Raw genomic sequence first — 18499 nt, 5'->3', positions numbered from 1 at the left:
CTGGTGATTCAGGAGAATGTTATAAGCACGTGAGAAAGGTTTGATCTTTCTGCCTCCCTGATCCCTTCTTTTTGCTCCTTTTGTCCTTGGGTTTTTACCCCTGGGCGCCCCCCTCCCACATTGGAGTGGGCATCAGCCTTCAGCAGGCCACGAACAGACCATGAGCAGGCCTTCAGGAAAAACCCTTCTTTTAAAGGGCCCTGCCTCCAGGGTGAAGCACACATCACCCCTCCTCCTGACAGCATTCGTCTCTCAGCCAGTCTACAAATGTAGGTGCTTCCTACGTCATGCCACCTGCACTGAAGGTTTGGAGCAAGACTGTGAATTCCTTCACTTTATGCCCCATGACATAGGGATACATAGGAAGCCAGTGTCGTTCTGAGAGATGCTTCTGGTGGCTTGGTTCTCCTCGAGTCACCCTGGGAGATCGAGAACACTAATGGTAAACACAATGGTACCGACAACAATAATGTAATCCTTACAGGCACTGCAGTTTACTGAGCAGCTCCTGGGTGCCAGACACTTTACGTTTGTTCTCTTATTGAATTGTTGGAGCAAGCTCGTAAGGGTATTGTTATCCCAGATCTTCATATGAGGGTAATGAGTCACAGACGTTGAGTAATTTGCCCAAGGTCAAACAGCTAGAAAGCAGCAGGGCTGGAACCAGAACTGAGGTCTGTCTGATTCTAGAAATGAACTTCTTACTGCTGCAGGTCAGGGAAGTGTAGTGTCATCAGTGTGTCACCAGGCAAGAGTGACAGCTGGGGTTGGTTGTGGCAGGAGGAAGCCAATGTGTTTCAGTGCTCCAGCTGCTCCCACCATCTACGTTAGGGCATTTGTACGTGGATGCACCATCCTTTGAGAAGGAGCCCAAAGCAAGAGTCTTAGAGGATTAATCTAGTGATTCTATTGTTTGTTAAATGAGATTACACAAGGCAAGCTCTAAAGTATCCGGCATAGTCCTTTTATTTATGGTTAACATCTCCTGAGTGTCAAGGCCTTCTTGTATGGACGTGTAGGTTGTGCACTGCACAAGGGCCCTGTGTCTAAAGAGATACAGTTTCCAGGGCAGATACCATATATTTGTATCTATTATAACAATTTTCCAGTAGGTGGCAGTAAAGTGTCTTGTTCTAATAAACCAGTAAAATATGACGATTTTCTGACATGGAAGTAAAGAGTCTTAAGAAAGGGACATCTTTCTTTAATTGTCACAAAGGGGCCATGTGGGCTGGTAGACCTGTTGAGGGTTCGCCTGAACCCATTCTTCTAAGGGTTGTGTTAACTTCTTCAGGCCTCACACTAATCTTTAGAGGTTGGCAACTTTAATAACCATTTTATAGATGAAAAAATTGAGCCACGGAGAGAGATGAAATAACTTAGCTAGCTCGGTAGTTGGTGGAGTAGAACCTGTGTTCCTAACCATTGTGAGACTTGCTAGTTGTTTAATCCACAGCGGTATGTGCGTGCCTGCCTGGCCCCAGCTGCTTCCTCGTGTATTTCTTCGTGATCACTGAGGATTCTTGCCCAAGTCTCTCTGGCAAACCCTTATAGGCAGAGTTGACACATGCTGTTCTCATCTCTGGTCTATAGTGGTGAAGGAGCCTCCCCAGCAGCTCCCTTCGGTGCCTGTGGATGATGGCCACTTCTGTCCCCTTCTCCTGTTTGTGAATTGTCTTTCTGGCTCACAGAGCAAGTGTTCTGTCCTGATGGTGGCTGGAGGCGAGAGGTGGGGGTGTGGGGCTGGCAGGTGTCTGGAGGGTGTGGTGTGGGGGATGGAGACAGAGATGGGACACCAGGGTGGATGGTATGTCGGGAGGGTCTGAGCCTGGAGGCAAGACAACCAGGCTAGCAGGAGGATACGTGGTCCTCTCTGGGATTAAGAGGGGCTGGCGTGGACGTGCCAGGATGAAAGTGGGCAGTGTGTGTGTGTGTGTGTGTGTGTGCGCGTGCGCGCGTGTGTGTGCATGCATGGTTGTGTATGTCAGGGATGGGGAGACCCTGAGCAGCTCACTGATGCATCAGAGCCTGCGTTATGGAGGAGGGGTGGCCTGGGGTTCATTTGAAACAAGGTCACCTGAATCCTGGGCCAGGCTGCTCAAATTGTGACCCTGGAGAATATGGCATCTGGCAAAAACTGACTCAGTTTTCTCATTTTTGCCTGCCCGTTTGCCTACTTGTGTGCCTTTGCCTCTCTGTTTCTGTCTGTCCGTGCATGTCCTTCTTTCGGCCCCGACTGTCCTTCCTTTTTTTTATCTCTCTGCCCTGGCCTTCCTCCTACTGTTGTCTCTGTTCTACCTGCCGTCCCCTGCAGTCGGAGGACACAGACCTGCCGTACCCACCGCCTCAGAGGGAGGCCAACATCTACATGGTTCCCCAGAACATCAAGCCAGTGCTCCAGCGTACCGCCATAGAGGTGAGCCTGTCTCTGGGGTGGGGGGTGGGGAGGCAGCCTGGCCCTTTCCCTTCCTGCCCCCAGCCTCTCCTGGGCCTTTTCCAGCTGCTCTCCTCACTCTGTGTCCCCAGATCCTGGCATGGGGCCTGCGGAACATGAAGAGTTACCAGCTGGCCAGTATCTCCTCTCCCAGCCTTGTGGTGGAGTGTGGAGGCCAGACAGTGCAGTCCTGTGTCATCAAGAACCTCCGGAAGAACCCCAACTTTGACATCTGTACCCTCTTCATGGAAGTGGTAAGCCTGACCTCCCTATTATCTCCTTCCTGAGTCCCGATGCCTAGACTTTTCCTCAGGGCCCTGGGCAGCTCGGGTGTCTGCTCTGACTCCCTGTGGGATCCTGGGTAGGTCATGGCATCTTTCCCACCTCATTCGCCTGTGAAAATGGGGAAGCGGAGCTCACACTCTCCTCACTGGAAGAGTGGAAGCCTCTGAGCAGCACAGATGGGGTCAGCTCGCTCCTTCCTGCCCAGATCCCGAGTGCACAGAAGGGACCCACTGTTCCCTCTCAGGGCAGGTCTCAGCCCGCTGGAGCTCCCCCCAGGGGCCTGCCAGGACTGACCTTCCATGGTTCCTCCAAACCCTCCCTGACTGGGTCCTCCCCCAGCCGTGCTGTGGGCTCACCCCCATGGCCCTCAGGCCCCCAGTCCTCTGCAGCTCCCCGGGCTGCCTGGGCCTAGTGGCCGGAGTAAGGCAAGCCTGAGGAAAGGAAAATGGTTTGCAAGATGAAAGCACTGTAGAAATTCCAGGCCCAGTGGCTGTCAACAGGAGCCTCCTCTTGGCTGAGCCAAAGCCGCCACCGAAGGAGAGCATATAAATTATTTCAAGTTGTGTTCAAAGTGCTTTTGGGGCTGGGGTTGGGAGGGGGAAGAATCTGGGTCTGTAAGCCAACTCTTGAGTATCCACTTGGGGGGGACTGTCTGCAAGAAATGTTGAGTCCTGGGCCAACTTCTCCCCTCTTCCCCTCCCCAGCCAGTGAAGGTTCAGGGAAAGTAGACTTGTTGTAACTTTGGGCTGAGCTAGATGTGTTTGGAAGGTAAGGCTGTGGGGGAAAGTCAGCCTCTGCATACAGCATTCAGGAGCAGACAGAAAAGGTGTGTGGCTTCTGGTCCCCTGGCCAGCTCCTGGGCTTGGCCAACCACCACTTTGGATTTATGGCTGTTGGGGGTTATGAGTGGGTTTATGGTCATTCTCTGCTCTTTGAGCTTGTCCTGTGAAGGAGAGCCCCCCTCCTCCGAAACCTCCCAGAGGTGGGTTCAGGCCATTGTCCAGTGCTTCCCTCCTGCTCTGCCCAGATGCTGCCCAGGGAGGAGCTCTACTGTCCCCCCATCGTGATCAAGGTCATTGATAACCGCCAGTTTGGCCGCCGGCCTGTGGTGGGCCAGTGTACCGTCCGCTCCCTGGAGAGCTTCATGTGTGACCAGTACTCTGAAGAGAGTCCGTCCCCGCAGGGCGGCCCAGGTAGGGGTGAGGCTGTTGATGGAGAGGGCAGGGCAGAGGAGCTGGGGCAGGTGGGGCTTCCCAGGTGAGATGTGTCCGAGGCCCTCCTCTTAGCAGGATGTGAGTGAGAAGTCATTTCTGCTCAGCTGACCAGAAGGGTGGACATCTTGCTTTCCTTGGGGCATCTCCTAGGTCTGGGCTACTGAGAGGCCAGTGCTGCAAAGGGAGGAGGTAGGGGAAGAGTTGAGGGAGAGAGAAAGGCATGGATTCCATGGGATGATGAGGGAGAGAGAGAACTGGGAAGACAGAGAATGTGAGGGAAGGTGGGAGAGACAGAGACAGGAGAGGGAAGAATTGGGTGGGAGGAGGAGAAAGACACAGATTGAGAAGTGTGGAAGACTGAGGGCCTTTTGGCTCAGTATCCTGGCTGAGTCTTGTGGCTGGAGAGGGGCTGGCCACAGAGAGAGCCAGCCCCTTCCAGGCCTGGACACTGATCTTCCCTACAGATGACGTGAGTTTACTCAGTCCTGGGGAAGACGTGCTCATTGACATTGATGATAAGGAGCCCCTCATCCCCATCCAGGTAAGATGGGAACTGGGCCCCCTGGGAGAGATGCTAGCTCCATTGGCCTTGGCTGCCCTTCCCCCTCCCTTCCTTATCACATAGCCTCTATCGAACATCTCTCTCCCTGGTGGCTAGACACTGTATAGGTGGAGGAACCCAGATGCGAACTTTTCATTCTGGTCAGGAGCGGGGTGGAGGGGTTGGGGAAGTCTGTGTGTGTGATCTCCTGGGTAAGACCCAATCATTTTCCTCAAAGCATGAAAAAAAATGGTCCCTCTACCTAGAGGGCTGTGTTGAGGGCTCTCCCTGCAGATTACTCAGGAAATCATGGTGGGGGCAGCAAATAAGAGAGAAGGAAGACAGGGGAGGGAGTGACCAGGCAGTTTTAGGGGTGCTCCAGCCCCATTGTCTTACCCCAGCCACAACCCTCCTTATGGGTAGATTCACCTATGGGCTCATGCTTGGTGGCACCTTGGAGGCAGCTGAAGAAGAAGGGTCTGTGTTCAAGCCAATAGTCCCTCTTGCCCCATCCCCCTCCTCCCAACTCTAGGAAAAGAGAGAGAAAGGGGCAGGAGGGGAATCTTATTCCAAGGGAATCCAACCCTGTGGGCAGGTAAGAGGCATCCTTTTGCCAGGTACTCAGCAACTTAGGGGCCAGCTGGTGACCCAGACTCCAGTGCCAAACAGAATGGCAGGAGGTCTGTGGCATCTCTTACTGAGCAAGAGGCCTTCTCCCCACCTTGGGCCCTGGGCTGCTCTAGTTCCTGTAGGGCCAAGGTCACCCAGTCCTTCCCACAGTGGAGGTGAAGAAAGACCTCACCGTGAGCACCAGCCTTGACCTGCATCTGTTCCAGGTTGTCACCCCTCTCCCGGCTTTGCATGATGCTGGTCACTCCCCTGGCATCTGGGGCTGGCTTCCCAGAGCTTCCCAGCTGCCCAGAGGCAGAGCCTCCAGCCTGTGTAGACAGTACTTGTGTCCTCGGGCTCTTGGCCTGTTTATTCACCCAGAGATGGCATCCCTTTTTGGGAGGGTCTCATTTCTTTAAACCACCAAACAAATACTGGCCTTGGGAGCAAGAGAACACACTGGGTGGGGTGCTAAGGTGGGCTCAGGATCCTCCAAGCTGCCCTGTCACCGGTCTTCCCTCTGACATGCGGGGCTGATTTCTGCTTCTTTTTCACTCGTGCACCTTTTACCTTTGCCACTTCCACGGGAACATCTCTGCTGTGAGCCTGGGCCTAGCTGCTGCTGAGCTGAGACGAGGTCTTGCTCTATGGTTTCTCTGATGCTAAGAATCCTCACCGGTACCGTGATCTCTGTTTCTCCCACCTCTGTGACTCTCTAGGGTTCTTCCTACCCATCCTCTCCACCGGGGACACCTTCTGTTCTTCTCCTGGTCATCCTTTAAGACTCAGCTTAGGTGTGGTCACTTCCTTCCAGGATTCATCCCTGGCTCCCTCCCCACCGCCTCTTCCTGCAAGTCTTGTCTGCATCTTGGTTCCGGCCTTTTCTTTAGGTCCTGATTGTCTCTGGAAGTGTCAGCACCTTCCCCAGACCAGGTTCAGGGCAGTCACTGGGGCGCATTTCTTGTGCGACATCAATGCCCAGCACAGGACTGGCTTAAAGGAGGTGTTCCGTGAAGGCTACCTGGATGGGTGGATGTGTGGGTGGATGTGTGGGTGGATGGATGGATGGATGGCCTGCCTACTCTCTGAATGGGTCTAAGAAGGAGCTTCTCTAGACTGGGAAAACCCAAGTGGAAATTTTGGATGGCCCTACCCAAGATTCAACTACGTTTAATACTAGTGCCTTCTGGCCTGGGTGGGTGTTTGTAGCTGAATTAGGCAGATAATTAGCCCCAAACTCCAGGCTACCCAATCCTGGCTCCTGTTTTCCGCCCCCTCAGTGGCCTGTCTGAGTCTGTGCAGGGAAGTGCAGGGCTTGCCCAGCAGGATTTCCGTTCTGTGTGTGCTGCCCTCAAAATGTCTACAGACTCAGATGGGGAGGGACTATTTTGAGTCCTGCTGGCTACGAGCACAGCCAGAGGCAGACGGTGAGGAGGCCCAGTCTGGACGTCCTCCCGGCGTTGACACGAGTGAACCGGGGCTGGGGTCTGAGCCAGTGCAGGGTCTGCGCTCTTTGTGGGAGCACGTGGCCACTCTGGCTAGAGCTGCTGGACAGGCAAAGGGTGGGAAACTGGAATCTGGGCTCCTGGAGGCGTGTCCACACGAGGAGGGCCTGGGCTCTCAGGGCCTCAGAGGTGGGCCGGGAGAAGGAAGAAGTGAGACCTGCTTGCTCTGATGGAGGAGGCTTGGACCTTGCCCTCATTGAGCTCCCTGTCTGATCGAGAAGACATTGTCCTACTCTCAAGGACCTTGAGGCCAGCAGGGAGACCAGTCCTGGTCTCCAGGAAGCCCGGGTCTGATGGTGTCTGATGGGGGACTTGGGGAAAACCAATTTTGTATTGTGTTTTTCTCTGAGATCCATTGATCATATTTGGTTGATCAGGAAATCTTTTGCTCCCTCCGTCCTTCCTGCATAGCCCTTGGCACTTGAGAGGACAAGGCATGCTGAGGCATATCCAGGAGGCAATGGATACGAGTTCCAAATGGTGTGCCAGATAATTCTGGCTGGGCTCACATCCCTTCTCCCCTCCCCCAGATGAGTAGAAGTCTCTGCCCTCTGGGGGCTGGAGGGACAAGAAGTCTGGCAGAATTTGGATTTTTCCTGGCTCCTCTTTATCCAACCCATGTTTCTCAGCAGACTGTTTCGTGCTCATGGTGACATGGTCCCCACTGCGGAGCTCACTAGGTCCTGACTTTGGACCCAGCTGAGGCCTCCTCCCCAGTTTCAAATCCGCTCTTGCGAAATCCGGCTTCTGTCTTGGTCCCTTCCATCCCCTTCCTTAGTTGTACATGATGAACCTGCTTACCATCATCGGCTCATTTCCTGGTATGAGTCTGTCACACATTAGACATGTCATCTCACACTCGTTCTGATGTTGTCATTGGGCTGAAACTCACGGCAGAGAGTTTTTCAGGGTTCTAGAAATGTTTGGTTTCTGTCAGGAGTGGCCAATTCTAGAGATGGTCCAAAATGTATACATAAGCAGGTCTGTCCACTCGGCCTCGTAGGGCTCCTGGGTCAGCACCCATCTCGGGGTGAGGAGGGTCCCATGTGAGCACGTGCCTGGCCTCTTGAACTCCTCTCTGGTGATCCAGGTGAGGAGGAGATAGGCTCCAGTGAATTAGTTCCACGGTTTATTCTTGGTTTGTGTGCCTATCCTTTGTGTAGGTTTTAGATCCATAGCCTGGGGATGGGGTAGTGCGTGTGCACGTGTGTGTGGTGTATACGCATGAGTGTGTGTGAGAGGTGGGGAAGGCTGGGAGCAGCTGTGTGTGCAAGCTTCTGAGAGTGTGTCTAGACTCAGGAGTGGTTTTGCAGGAATCATGGCCGTGACTTTTAACATTCTGAGGGCAGGGCTGGGTATATCCTCAAAGAGGGGGCACAGAGGTTATTTCATTCCATTTAGTGCTCTGCTTTTATATATTGGGGCAGTTGGGTGGCTCAGTCAGTTAAGCCTCCGACTTTGGCTCAGGTCGTGATCTCACAGTTTGTGAGTTCGAGCCCCACGTCGGGCTCTGTGCTGACAGCTCGGAGCCTGGAGCCTGCTTCCGATTCTGTCTCCAGCACTCTCTGCCCCTCCCCCACTCGCACTCTGTCTCTCAAAAATAAAATGTTAAAAAAAAATTAAAAAGGATCCCTTAATTTTCTCTGGTTACAAATACATGTTAATTACATAAAATTTGGAAAATATAGGATAATTATGAGCAAACAGGCATGATCTCCAGCCAAAGCACAGTCTGAATGAACGGCTACCAACATATCCTTCCCATCCTTTCCTTTCCCCCTGGGCTTCTCTTTTTGTCTCTGATTCTGAATCAGATCCCATTTCTCTCCTGAAAACAAAATTGGGGTCTCTGTTTGCTAACCTGCTTTCTCATGAAGCTGGTTCTTGGGGTTCTGATTAAGAAGAGGGGGTGAGAAAGGCTGTGTGGGACACACCCAGAGCACCCCCCCCCCATCACCTACAGAGGGTCTTGAAGCTCAGAGTAGAGGTGGAGCCCCTGCCTACCCCACACATCACCCACCTTGCAGGCACTGAGATGCCCCTGGAGTCGCCCGGTCAGGGGTGACTCTTGCCCATCATTCTGAGAGCCCACCCTGGGTAGGGGGGCTCCTCTGTGTCTCCAGAGAAGGAGAATTTCCGGGCGTGGGTGTGGGGACTACGCGCAGGTTGAAGAGGCATAAAGAAAGAACACCTTGAAACTTTCACGCTAGTTGGGAGAGATGAGACGTGTGTAGCTGGTCTCCAGTGAGATGCTTTATCAGCAAGGGAGGAAGATTGTGGACTCTCTTGGCCCTGTGGGTTGGCATGGGCTAAGTGATCAGGAAAGCTTCTGGGGAGGGGGTGGCCAGATGAGAGAAAGGCTGTGAAGGCTGGTGGAGTTACAACAGCAGAGGGGAGAGGAGGACTTTCCTGGTGGGCAGAGGAGTGGGAGCAGAGGCTTGGCAGTGGCACTGCATGTGTGTGAGTGTGTGTGTGTGTGAGGTGGGCAGGTATTGGAGGCTGGTGTGGAGAAGGCATCAGAAGGTTTGAAGACCTGCTCCCCATGCTGTGGGGTGGGGTGCTGAGGCTGACCGCTCCCTGGCTTCCTAGCTTGGGCTCATTTTGAGCCTGCCGCTCCAGTTATAGTCTCTGGGATGCTGTGAAGGTGGCAACGTGCTCCCAGAACTGGAGCGGCAAATTATGCCCACGTCCCAAAGGAGAACGTGTAATTTCGGAAGCTGGACCAGATCTTTGGAGCACTATGTTTAGCTTTATTTTTTCTCCCTCTTGCTCTGGTGAACTGCCGGTTTCCCTCTCACCTTTCTAAAAACAAACTGTATTAAAAATAACAATAAGGCTTCTGTGAGGCTCAGGATGAGAGCAGGAGGGGCAGAGGCGGCCGGCGGGGGCGGGTTGTGTGGAGTTCATCCAGTCTATGCCAGGGGTCACACCGCATCCACTAACATGTGGCCAGCACCCCAGCACCATCCAGCGACCTGGCCTGGTGCCCACCGGCCATTCTGCCCTCCTGCCTGTGCTTCTGGCTCTGAACAGCCATGAGACTAGTTTAGGGGAGGCTAGGGTCCCCCTTGGTGATGCCTTCTTCACAAAGCAGGGACGGGTCTGTGGTTCCAAGACTCCCCTCCAGGTCTCAGCCGTCTTCATCCTGTCCTTCCTGAGCCCTTTCTGACCCCCCAGGTGAATGTGTCTCCCAGGCTTTTTCTGCCAAGGAGGGGAGGGCTGCCTGGAGCTCAGCCTCCTGTGGCGTCTCTCAGAGCCCCCTATTCAGGGCTCAAAGGCAGAGAGGGCTTAACCGTGGGTGTCTGCGTCCTTGCTGGTCTCCTGAGCCCCTCAGCCTTATTTGCCCACTGCCCAGTGCCTGCCTTCCAAAGCTGAGCCATTTGCTTTCTTGAATGTGCTGTATTTTATTCATTTATCCCTTTGCACTTAAAAAAATTTATTTATTTATTTATTTATTTTGAGATAGATAGATAGAGAGAGCTAGTGCAAGTGGGGATAGGGCAGAGAGAGAGGTAAAGAGAGAATCCCAAGCAGGCTCTGCGTTATCAGTGCAGAGTCCAATGCAGGGCTCGAACTCATGAACTGAGAGATCATGACCTAAGCCGGAATCAAGAGTCAGATGCTTAACCAACTGAGCCACCCAGGCGCCCCTGCTCCTTTGCACTTGTTATCCTCTCTGCCTGAAGCATCTCCTATCTTTGTCTACCTAGACTAATACTCATCTACCCAGAGCCCCATCACCTTCTCTGGGACCATTGTAGTGGTCACTTGTCTCCAGTCCTGACCCCTGAGGCCCTCTGGACCCTGTAACCCATGGATTCACACAACAAAGTATTGAGTCACAGTACCAGAAGATTCCAGACAAGGATCCAAAGCCAGAAGAGGATGCAGAAAGTTTTCTCTAATATAGCAGTGGCATGTTGGACTATAAGACTCGTAAAGCCCCCCCTTATATAGGCTTCGGGGAAGCCGTATGATGCCCTGGTTGTTGTCCTTGAATAGAAAAGACTCAGAAACAGGTACTAGCTTAGGAACCATGACCAAGCAGGGGTTGGTGTAGTTCAGCTGTTAGAAGAAACCACCAGGGATGATGGGGAGCTTGGAGTACGTATGAGATGGGGAAGTTTGAAAGGCAGGGAAGGCATTGAGTCAGTGGTGCCAAGGGTAGTGAGAATGTGGGCAAGAGACAGGCATTGGCTGAGCCCCTTCCGCGTGCCTCACCTGTGCTGGGTGTGTGCGGCCTGTATCTCCTCCATACTTGTTGCTGCCCTATGAGCTGGGCTTTGTGCCCATTCTCTGGATGGGGATGCCGACTCAGAGAGGTCAGGGGGCTTGACCAGGGTCATGCAGCAGATAAAGCAATGGGGCCAGGACTTGGACCCAGTCTTATCCAACTCCAAAACACATGTTCCTTCCACAACTTTTGCAGCCTCCCTGGTTGGAGAGCTCTACGTCCTTGGGGGCTGTCCAGTCTTCCCTGAAGTGGTTTCTCTAACCCTGTTGCTAACCAGAGTGTTTAATTTGTAGCTTGCAGACGGTCTGTCGGGCTCTGCCCCCACTAACATGGCATCCTCTCCATCCAGTCCTCATGTATGTATTGTTTACCTATTTGTGGGCTCTTTGATTTCCCTGGGGGGCTGGGGGCGGGGGTAGGGAGTTAAGGAAAGGAACAAAAGGAGAGTGGGAAGGGAAGAAAGGAAGTACATTTGACCCTTGCACAATGTGGGGGTTAGAGACACCAGCCCCCACACGGTAGAAAATTCGGTAACTTTTAACCCCTCAAAAACCTGAACTAATAGCCTACTGTTGACCAGAAGCCTTACCGATAACATAGTCATAACATAACATATTTTGTATGTTAAACGTATTATATACTGTATATTTTTGTACATATATCTTACAATAAACTAAGCTAGAGAAAAGAAAATGATGTTAGAAAAATCGTAAGGGAGAGAAAATACATTTACAGTACTGTATGTACTGTATTCATTGAAAAAAATCTGTGTGTTGGTGGACCCATATAGTTCAAGCCCATGTTGGTCAAGTGTCGACTGTATTTCCTGAGACCCAGCAGAAAACAGTTACCTGCCTTGTGTAGTGGTGGAGGGTGGGGGGCAAGCTCAGGGAAGGTTCTCAGAAACAGACATCCCTGAGTTATCTCTTAGTGCATCTTGGGATTTACCTTAATCCTGTTTACCTGCATGAGGGCTAGAGGGTTGGTTGGGATCACATGGGCCAGTGGAAACAGGGAAGTCTCTAAATTAGATCCTGACCTCCGGAAAACAGGACATGAGAAGCTTCTGTGGGCAATGGCAGGTTGATTTTCTCTGCCCCTCCCAGAGGCATGAAAGTGTGACTGAGGAACCCTGGTTGTCTTGAGCAGATTCTAAGAAGTATGCTGGCGCCCACAGTCTACAGCTGGGCTGATTTCCTTGGTGTCATCTTGGGGGGTCATGGGGCCCTCCAGGAAGATGACTTGGGCGTTTAGCCTTCACCATGCACTCATGAAGTCCCACGCTGAGGGCCAGAGCAGCTCCTGAGCTGCTGGGGGAGCCCTAAGAGATGGAACCCGCCCATCGTTAAATTCTGTTCATGCTGTCAGGGGGAGGGATTCCTGTAGTAGGCATCTTATGGATTTCTAGGAAGAGGCAATATATTTTTTTAAATTTTTTCTGATGTACCCATTGTAGAAAAACAAAAGAGTGCAAAGCAGAAAGTGAAAACCACCTGTATTCCTACCAGTTGGAGATAATCACAATTAAGATTTTGATGTGCTCATGGGGCACCTGGGTAGCTCAGTTGGTTAAGCATCCAATTCTTGGTTTTGGCTCAGGTCATAATCTCACGGTTCGGGAGTTCGAGCCCCTCATGGGGCTTCACGCTGATGGTGTGGAACCTGCTGGAATTCTCTCTCTCTGCCCCCCACTCTCTTTCTCTGTCTCTCAAAATAAATAAATAAACTTCAAAAAAATTACAAAAAAAGATTTTGATGTGCTCACGTTTTTAGATATCTTTTATACATTTGTGCATACTTTTGTCTAAAAACAAATTTGGAATCATATTTTAATCTGCACTTTCTTTTACTTAAAAGTATATCATGAATGTTTTTCCATATCTTTATATTCTTTAAAAACATGGCTACATGTAATCCCATTATATAGCCATCCATAAAGTTTTTACCACTCCCATATCATTGGACATTTAATTTTTTTTAATTAAAATTTTTTTTTAACATTTATTTATTTTTAAGAGAGAGAGAGCAAGAGAGAGAGAGCAGGGGAGGGGCAGAGGGAGAGGGAGACACAGAATCCAAAGCAGGCTCCAGACTCTGAGCTGTCAGCACAGAGCCCCACGAGGGGCTTGAACCCACGAAGTGAGAGATCATGACGAACCAAAGTTCGATGCTCAACTGACTGAGCCACCCAGTCACCCCCATTTAATTTTAGTTTTAATTTCCACTTGTGTATTATATTTTGTTTCTTAGAGGAGTTATTTTTGTTTACTTTAGATAGTTTTAGCCCATTTTGTGTTACATTTAATCCTTGGCATTTTATAGCCTTTGTTTATTCCCTACAGGGAATATCTTTTTAAAAAAATGATTGGGTCTAGCTATTTATTATTAGAATATAGGGAAACAATATTTTGTATGTATACTTTGAAACATGCTCTTTAGTGAGCTCCTTTATCAATCCTGAGAGTTGTTCATTGATTCTGTTGGATTTTCCAGGCAGGTAAGATTGTTTTCTTCAAACAGCAATAAATATGTCACTATCTCTCTAATAAGTATACCTTCTTCCTGTTTCCAGAATAACATTTGATAATTGCGATGCTAGTGAGCAAACATATTTAGTTACTGATTCTAATGAAAAGCTTCTACCATTTTTCCATTAGTTATGATAATGATTGGTAATTTAAGATAGATATTCTTGATTTTGCCAAGGTTGTGCCCTTTACTATTAGTTTGTTAATAGTTTAAAAATTAGGTATAGGAGTTTAACTTTATCCACTGCTGTTTGGCATTTATCAAGATGATTATTTTGTTTGATATTGTTCCATTAATATGATGTATAATTTTCGTGCATTCCTGGGATAAATCTGAATCGGTCAGTTGGTCATGGTATTATAATTTCCTATAATTGAAGTTCTCTGATCCGATGCAATCACGACAGGTAGTTGGTTGGCTAATTGAAAAAGGTGATTGAATGGGACTGATTAAAATTCATGCGTACACACCATAAACATTTTATTTCTGACCCTATCTGTGTATCTTCCCATGCTAATCATTTGACATGTGCCAAGGCCTCCTTCCATCTGGATCTGCTATTAGAGTGTCGTCCTGTCATCCTCCTGGTATAAGCCACATCCAAAATGCATTATCTATGATTTTTCCTGTAGGTTTATTAAAGTTTGGTGAGATTTTAATGATACCTGCAGAAAAACCAGACTGTGGAGTCCTTCTAAAAATTTAAGATTCCTCCTTCCCATACCTTCCCTTAAAAAAGTCCCACTAATGATTCAACACTTTCATACAACATTGAGTGCTCATCACAACAGGTGCACTCCTTACCCCCCACCACCTATTTAATTAAATTCACTGATTGAATCACTGTATTGTGCACCTGAAACTAATATTTTACTGTATATTTACTAACTGGAATTTGAATAAAAACTTCAAAAAAAATCTCACTCATACTTAATTTTCATGAGTTAAAAAAATCATTAAATTCATATTCTAGAATAGATGGCTTTTCTTAAAAAAATTTTTTTTTTAAATATTTGTTTTTGAGAGAGAGAGAGAAAGAGAGAGATAGAGCGTGAGCAGGGAGGGGCAGAGAGAGAGGGAGACACAGAATCTGAAGCAGGCTCCAGGCTCTGAGCTGTCGGCACAGAGCCCAATGTGGGGTTTGAACCCACAAACCTTGAGATCATGACCTGAGCTGAAGTTGGACACTTAACTGACTGAACCACCTACGTGCCCCTTAAATTCAATTTTATATGTTTTTGTAATATTGACTTACTGATCTAATTACCCTGTTAGTACAACGGCATAAACAGGTTTGGGAACCAGCACAGTGACTCTTAAGCACGCAGCGCCCCGGTGGGTGCCGTTGTGGGCATACTAGGTTAGCTGCACGCTTTGCACCTTACACTGTTAGCAGGGGGAAAGCATAGTGTTTGTTGATCCTCGGTAAGGGCAAGTTTGAAAGAACTTCTAGACTATATTATGAGTTAGATTTGCTCTTACTTATTTAGTATTTTTGTATGTCTATTAATAAGTGTTACTTTTAATTTTTTTTTTAACGTTTATTTATTCTTGAGACAGAGAGAGACAGAGCATGAATGGGGGAGGGTCAGAGAGAAAGGGAGACACAGAATCTGAAACAGGCTCCAGGCTCTGAGCTGTTAGCACAGAGCCCGACGCGGGGCTCGAACTCACAGACCGTGAGATCATGACCTGAGCCGAAATCGGATGCTTAACCGACTGAGCCACCCAGGCGCCCCAATAAGTGTTACTTTTAAGTGGTCTTTGTTAGGTTTTGACATCAGAATTATAAGTTTCATAAATACTTTTTTGAGGTGTTCTCATTTTCTGTGCTCTTGAACAGTTTCTATGGCATGGGAATTACTGTTTCTTAAAGGTTTGAAAATACACTAAAGCCACTCTATGAATCTGAATTATGCATGTTGGCAATTTCATGATGTAAACATGTAATAGTCTTGTTTTATGTACAAAATGTCTAGTAATATGAATCAACCTAAATGTGAAAAATGACTAACAGTCATGTAATTTAAAAGGTGGCAGCCAAGCAAATTGTATTTATGGTGTAGCTGATAGGTAGGATACTTATTTTTTCTTGAAAATGGTGCTGTTATGTGAATTTTGCGTTCTAGATTTTCAGGAATGCATGCCTTATATAATTGTAAGATGCATCTACTACCCTGCACTTCTTTATAAAACTGGGCCCAGGACCTTTTTGGGAAGGGGAGTTTTTGATCACTCTCTACTTCTGTCAGTTTGGTAGTTTGATGTCCCCAGATATTGCTTATTACATTACCGTGGCTTTGTATTTATTACTACAATAAAAGAAAAACATTTCTATATCTGTCCCATTTTCATCTTCATTCCTAATTTTGTGATTTATGTTACTTATCTTTTTTACTTTTATGGTTGTTTTTCATCCAAAGAATCAGCTCTTCAAAAATTCTGCTATTCGGTTAGTTTCCTTAATTTCTAGTCATTTTTAAGCCCTCTTCCTCTGAAATTCCTGTCATTTATATTTTGGATCTCTTGGGCTATTCCTTCATCTTTCCCTTGCTCCCTCCTTCCTTCCCTCTCTGCCTTGTTTAAATTTTCTTTTCAAAAGGGGATATTAGTCTGCATTTTGTCCTCACAATTCTAAAATTCTGAAATCTTGCTTATTTCATACTTAAGTCCTTATTCCATCTGGCATTGATTTGTGTTATGTGCAAAGTGTGAAGTAGAGATTGGATTTCTTTTTATTTTTTCCCATGTAGATAACCGGTGAATTCATATCATCACAGAATGACCTATCCTTTCTTGATCTGTAATGCCAATTGTGTCATATATCAGGTTTCCAGAAAAGTGTGGGTTGGTTTGTGGCTATCTATTCTGTTCCATTGGTCTTTCCCTGCACTAATACTCCACTGTCTTATTTACTATAGCTTTATAACAAGGCTTCATACCTGGTAAAGGAAATATTCTACCTCATTCATTTTTAAGAGTGTTGTTGCTATTCTTGTCCTTTGCTTTTTCCATCTCAATTTTCTTTATTTTATTTTATTATTATTTTTTTCCATGTCAATTTTACAATCAGCTTGTCGGCTTCTGTTGTGATTTGTGATTGAGTGAATTTTTGGATCAATTTGGGGAAAGCATTTTTATAATATTGTCTTTTAAACATGGATATGATCTCTCTCCATTTATTTAGGTATTCTTTAATGTTTTTCTATAAATTTTATATTTTTTTCCCAAAAAAGTGTGGTACAACTTTTATTAGATTTTAGTTCTAGTAATTGTATGCTTTATTGTATTTTTACTTGGATTTTAAAGGTACATTATCTAATAATTTTTTGCTTGTATATAAATGAAATTTATTCTCATATGCTGACATTATATTCAGAAACTTTGCTAAATTCTCTTATTAATCCCACTGATTGGATAATTTTTCTGGGTTTTCTGTGTAGTTGGTCATATAATGTGTGATTAATCACAGTTTTAATTCTTCTGTGTACTTTCAATTTCTTTTTCTCTTTATTATTTCCTTATTGCACTGGAGAGGACATTCAATTCAATATTCTATGTAACTGATAATAGAGAGTATTATTATCTGCTCTAATTTAAAAGTGAATATTTTTATGTTACACCACTGGTGTTTCAGGTGAATGATTACCAGTTAGCTAAGAGTTTTTATCATGAATGATGTGAAACATTATTGCATGTTCTTTATGTATCTGTTGAGGTGTTTATATAATTTGTTTGATCTGTAAATGTGGTGTTCCTTTAATCTATTAATGTGGTGAATTACATTAATAGGATTTTTTTTTTTTTAATTGCTGAAACAACTTTGCATTTCTGAAACAATCTATCCTGGTCACAATACATTATTATTATTATCATTATCATTAGCGTTATTATTTTGTTTGTGCATTGCTGGTTCAGTTTGCAAATATTTAATTTAGGAAATTTTCTTGCATCAATTATTGTGAGTGATAATGGCTTGAAGTTTCTTTTTCTGATACTGTTTTTTTCAGGTTTTCGTAGCTACATAATACTAATCTTCAAAAATGACTTGGGGGCATACATGCTCTTTTTCTAGTCTCTTGACAAAGACTGACATTATCTGTTGCCTAAATGTTTGGTAGATGCATTTCTAAAGCTGTCTAGACTAAGTATTTTTCCTGGGGATATTTTAAATTGCTGATAGAATGTGAAGAAATGTTTATAGGACCTTTGAGGTTTTCTTTTTCTATGTGAGTCACTTTTGGTGATTTATATTTTATAGGAATTTATCCATTTCCTCCTAAAAGTTATCGACATACCATTTCTCACAATAACCTTTTACTTTTTCAATTTTTTCCTTCTTTTATTTATGTTCCTTTTAATTCCTAAGGTTTTATTTTATTATTCTTGCCAGAATTTGTCAGATTTTTAAAAAATCTTTTCAAAGAACCAATTTTTAGCTCTGTTGATATTCTATTGTTTCCTTGTTTTCTAGTTTATTAATTTCTTTATCATTTCCTTCCTTTTATTTTTGGGAGAGGGTTATTTTATTCTTAACCTCTTAAGTGCTATGTCTAGTTCATCGATTTTTAAACTTTCTTCTTTTCTAATATAAACATTTGGGACTATAAAATTCCCTCTAAGTACTGTTTTATGCATCCCACAGGTTTTGATGACTGGTTTTTTTTTTGTTGTTGTTGTTATTTTCTAGTTTTCCAGTTCAGTGTTTACTGATTTTCGCTATGTTTATTTTTGAAACCTGTATTGCTTAAAAGTAGAAGTTCCTAGCTTATGTTTTAAGTTATCTCTTTGTTGCTGGTTTCAGCTTACCTGTGCTATGGTTCAGAGAATGGGGTCTGTATGTTATGTTTCTTGATACTTACTTTGTGGTCTATTACAAGATCATTTTTTGGTAATTGTCCTGTGTGTGCGTGGAAAGAATGTCTAGTCTATAAATGTGTTTTACACATAACATGTCCATTTGGATCAGACTTGTTAATTGTGTTGGTTTTTGTTTTTTAAGTTTATTTATTTATTTGAGGGAGACAGAGACAGTGTGAGTTGGGGAGGGACAGAGAGAGAGGGAGAGAGAGAGAATCACAAGCAAGCTCCATGTTGCCAGCGCAGAGCCCTACGTGGGGCCCAAACTCATGAAACCATGAGATCATT

General features: G+C 46.3%; 1 protein-coding gene across 22 annotated transcripts in view; it reads left to right on the top strand.

Annotated features, from left to right (window-relative positions):
* The window catches only part of DYSF (dysferlin), a 224202-nt gene that overhangs the window by 153921 nt on the left and 51782 nt on the right, over positions 1–18499 (top strand). For 13 of the 22 annotated variants that reach the window (XM_060657973.3, XM_060658063.3, XM_060658027.3 and 10 more), the window contains 5 exons: positions 2315–2416; positions 2527–2688; positions 3747–3912; positions 4398–4474; positions 11116–11178. In XM_060657973.3, the coding sequence (XP_060513956.2) occupies positions 2315–2416; positions 2527–2688; positions 3747–3912; positions 4398–4474; positions 11116–11178 (570 nt within the window). The remainder of the gene's footprint in view (positions 1–2314; positions 2417–2526; positions 2689–3746; positions 3913–4397; positions 4475–11115; positions 11179–18499) is intronic. The other 9 variants (XM_060658045.3, XM_060658121.3, XM_060658103.3 and 6 more) reach the window with 1 other exon arrangement.

This window comes from Panthera onca, chromosome A3 (genome assembly GCF_046562875.1).
Source record: "Panthera onca isolate mPanOnc1 chromosome A3, mPanOnc1 haplotype 2, whole genome shotgun sequence".
NCBI classification, from domain to species: Eukaryota; Metazoa; Chordata; class Mammalia; order Carnivora; family Felidae; genus Panthera; species Panthera onca.
This window is presented reverse-complemented; position numbering and strand designations above follow the sequence as displayed.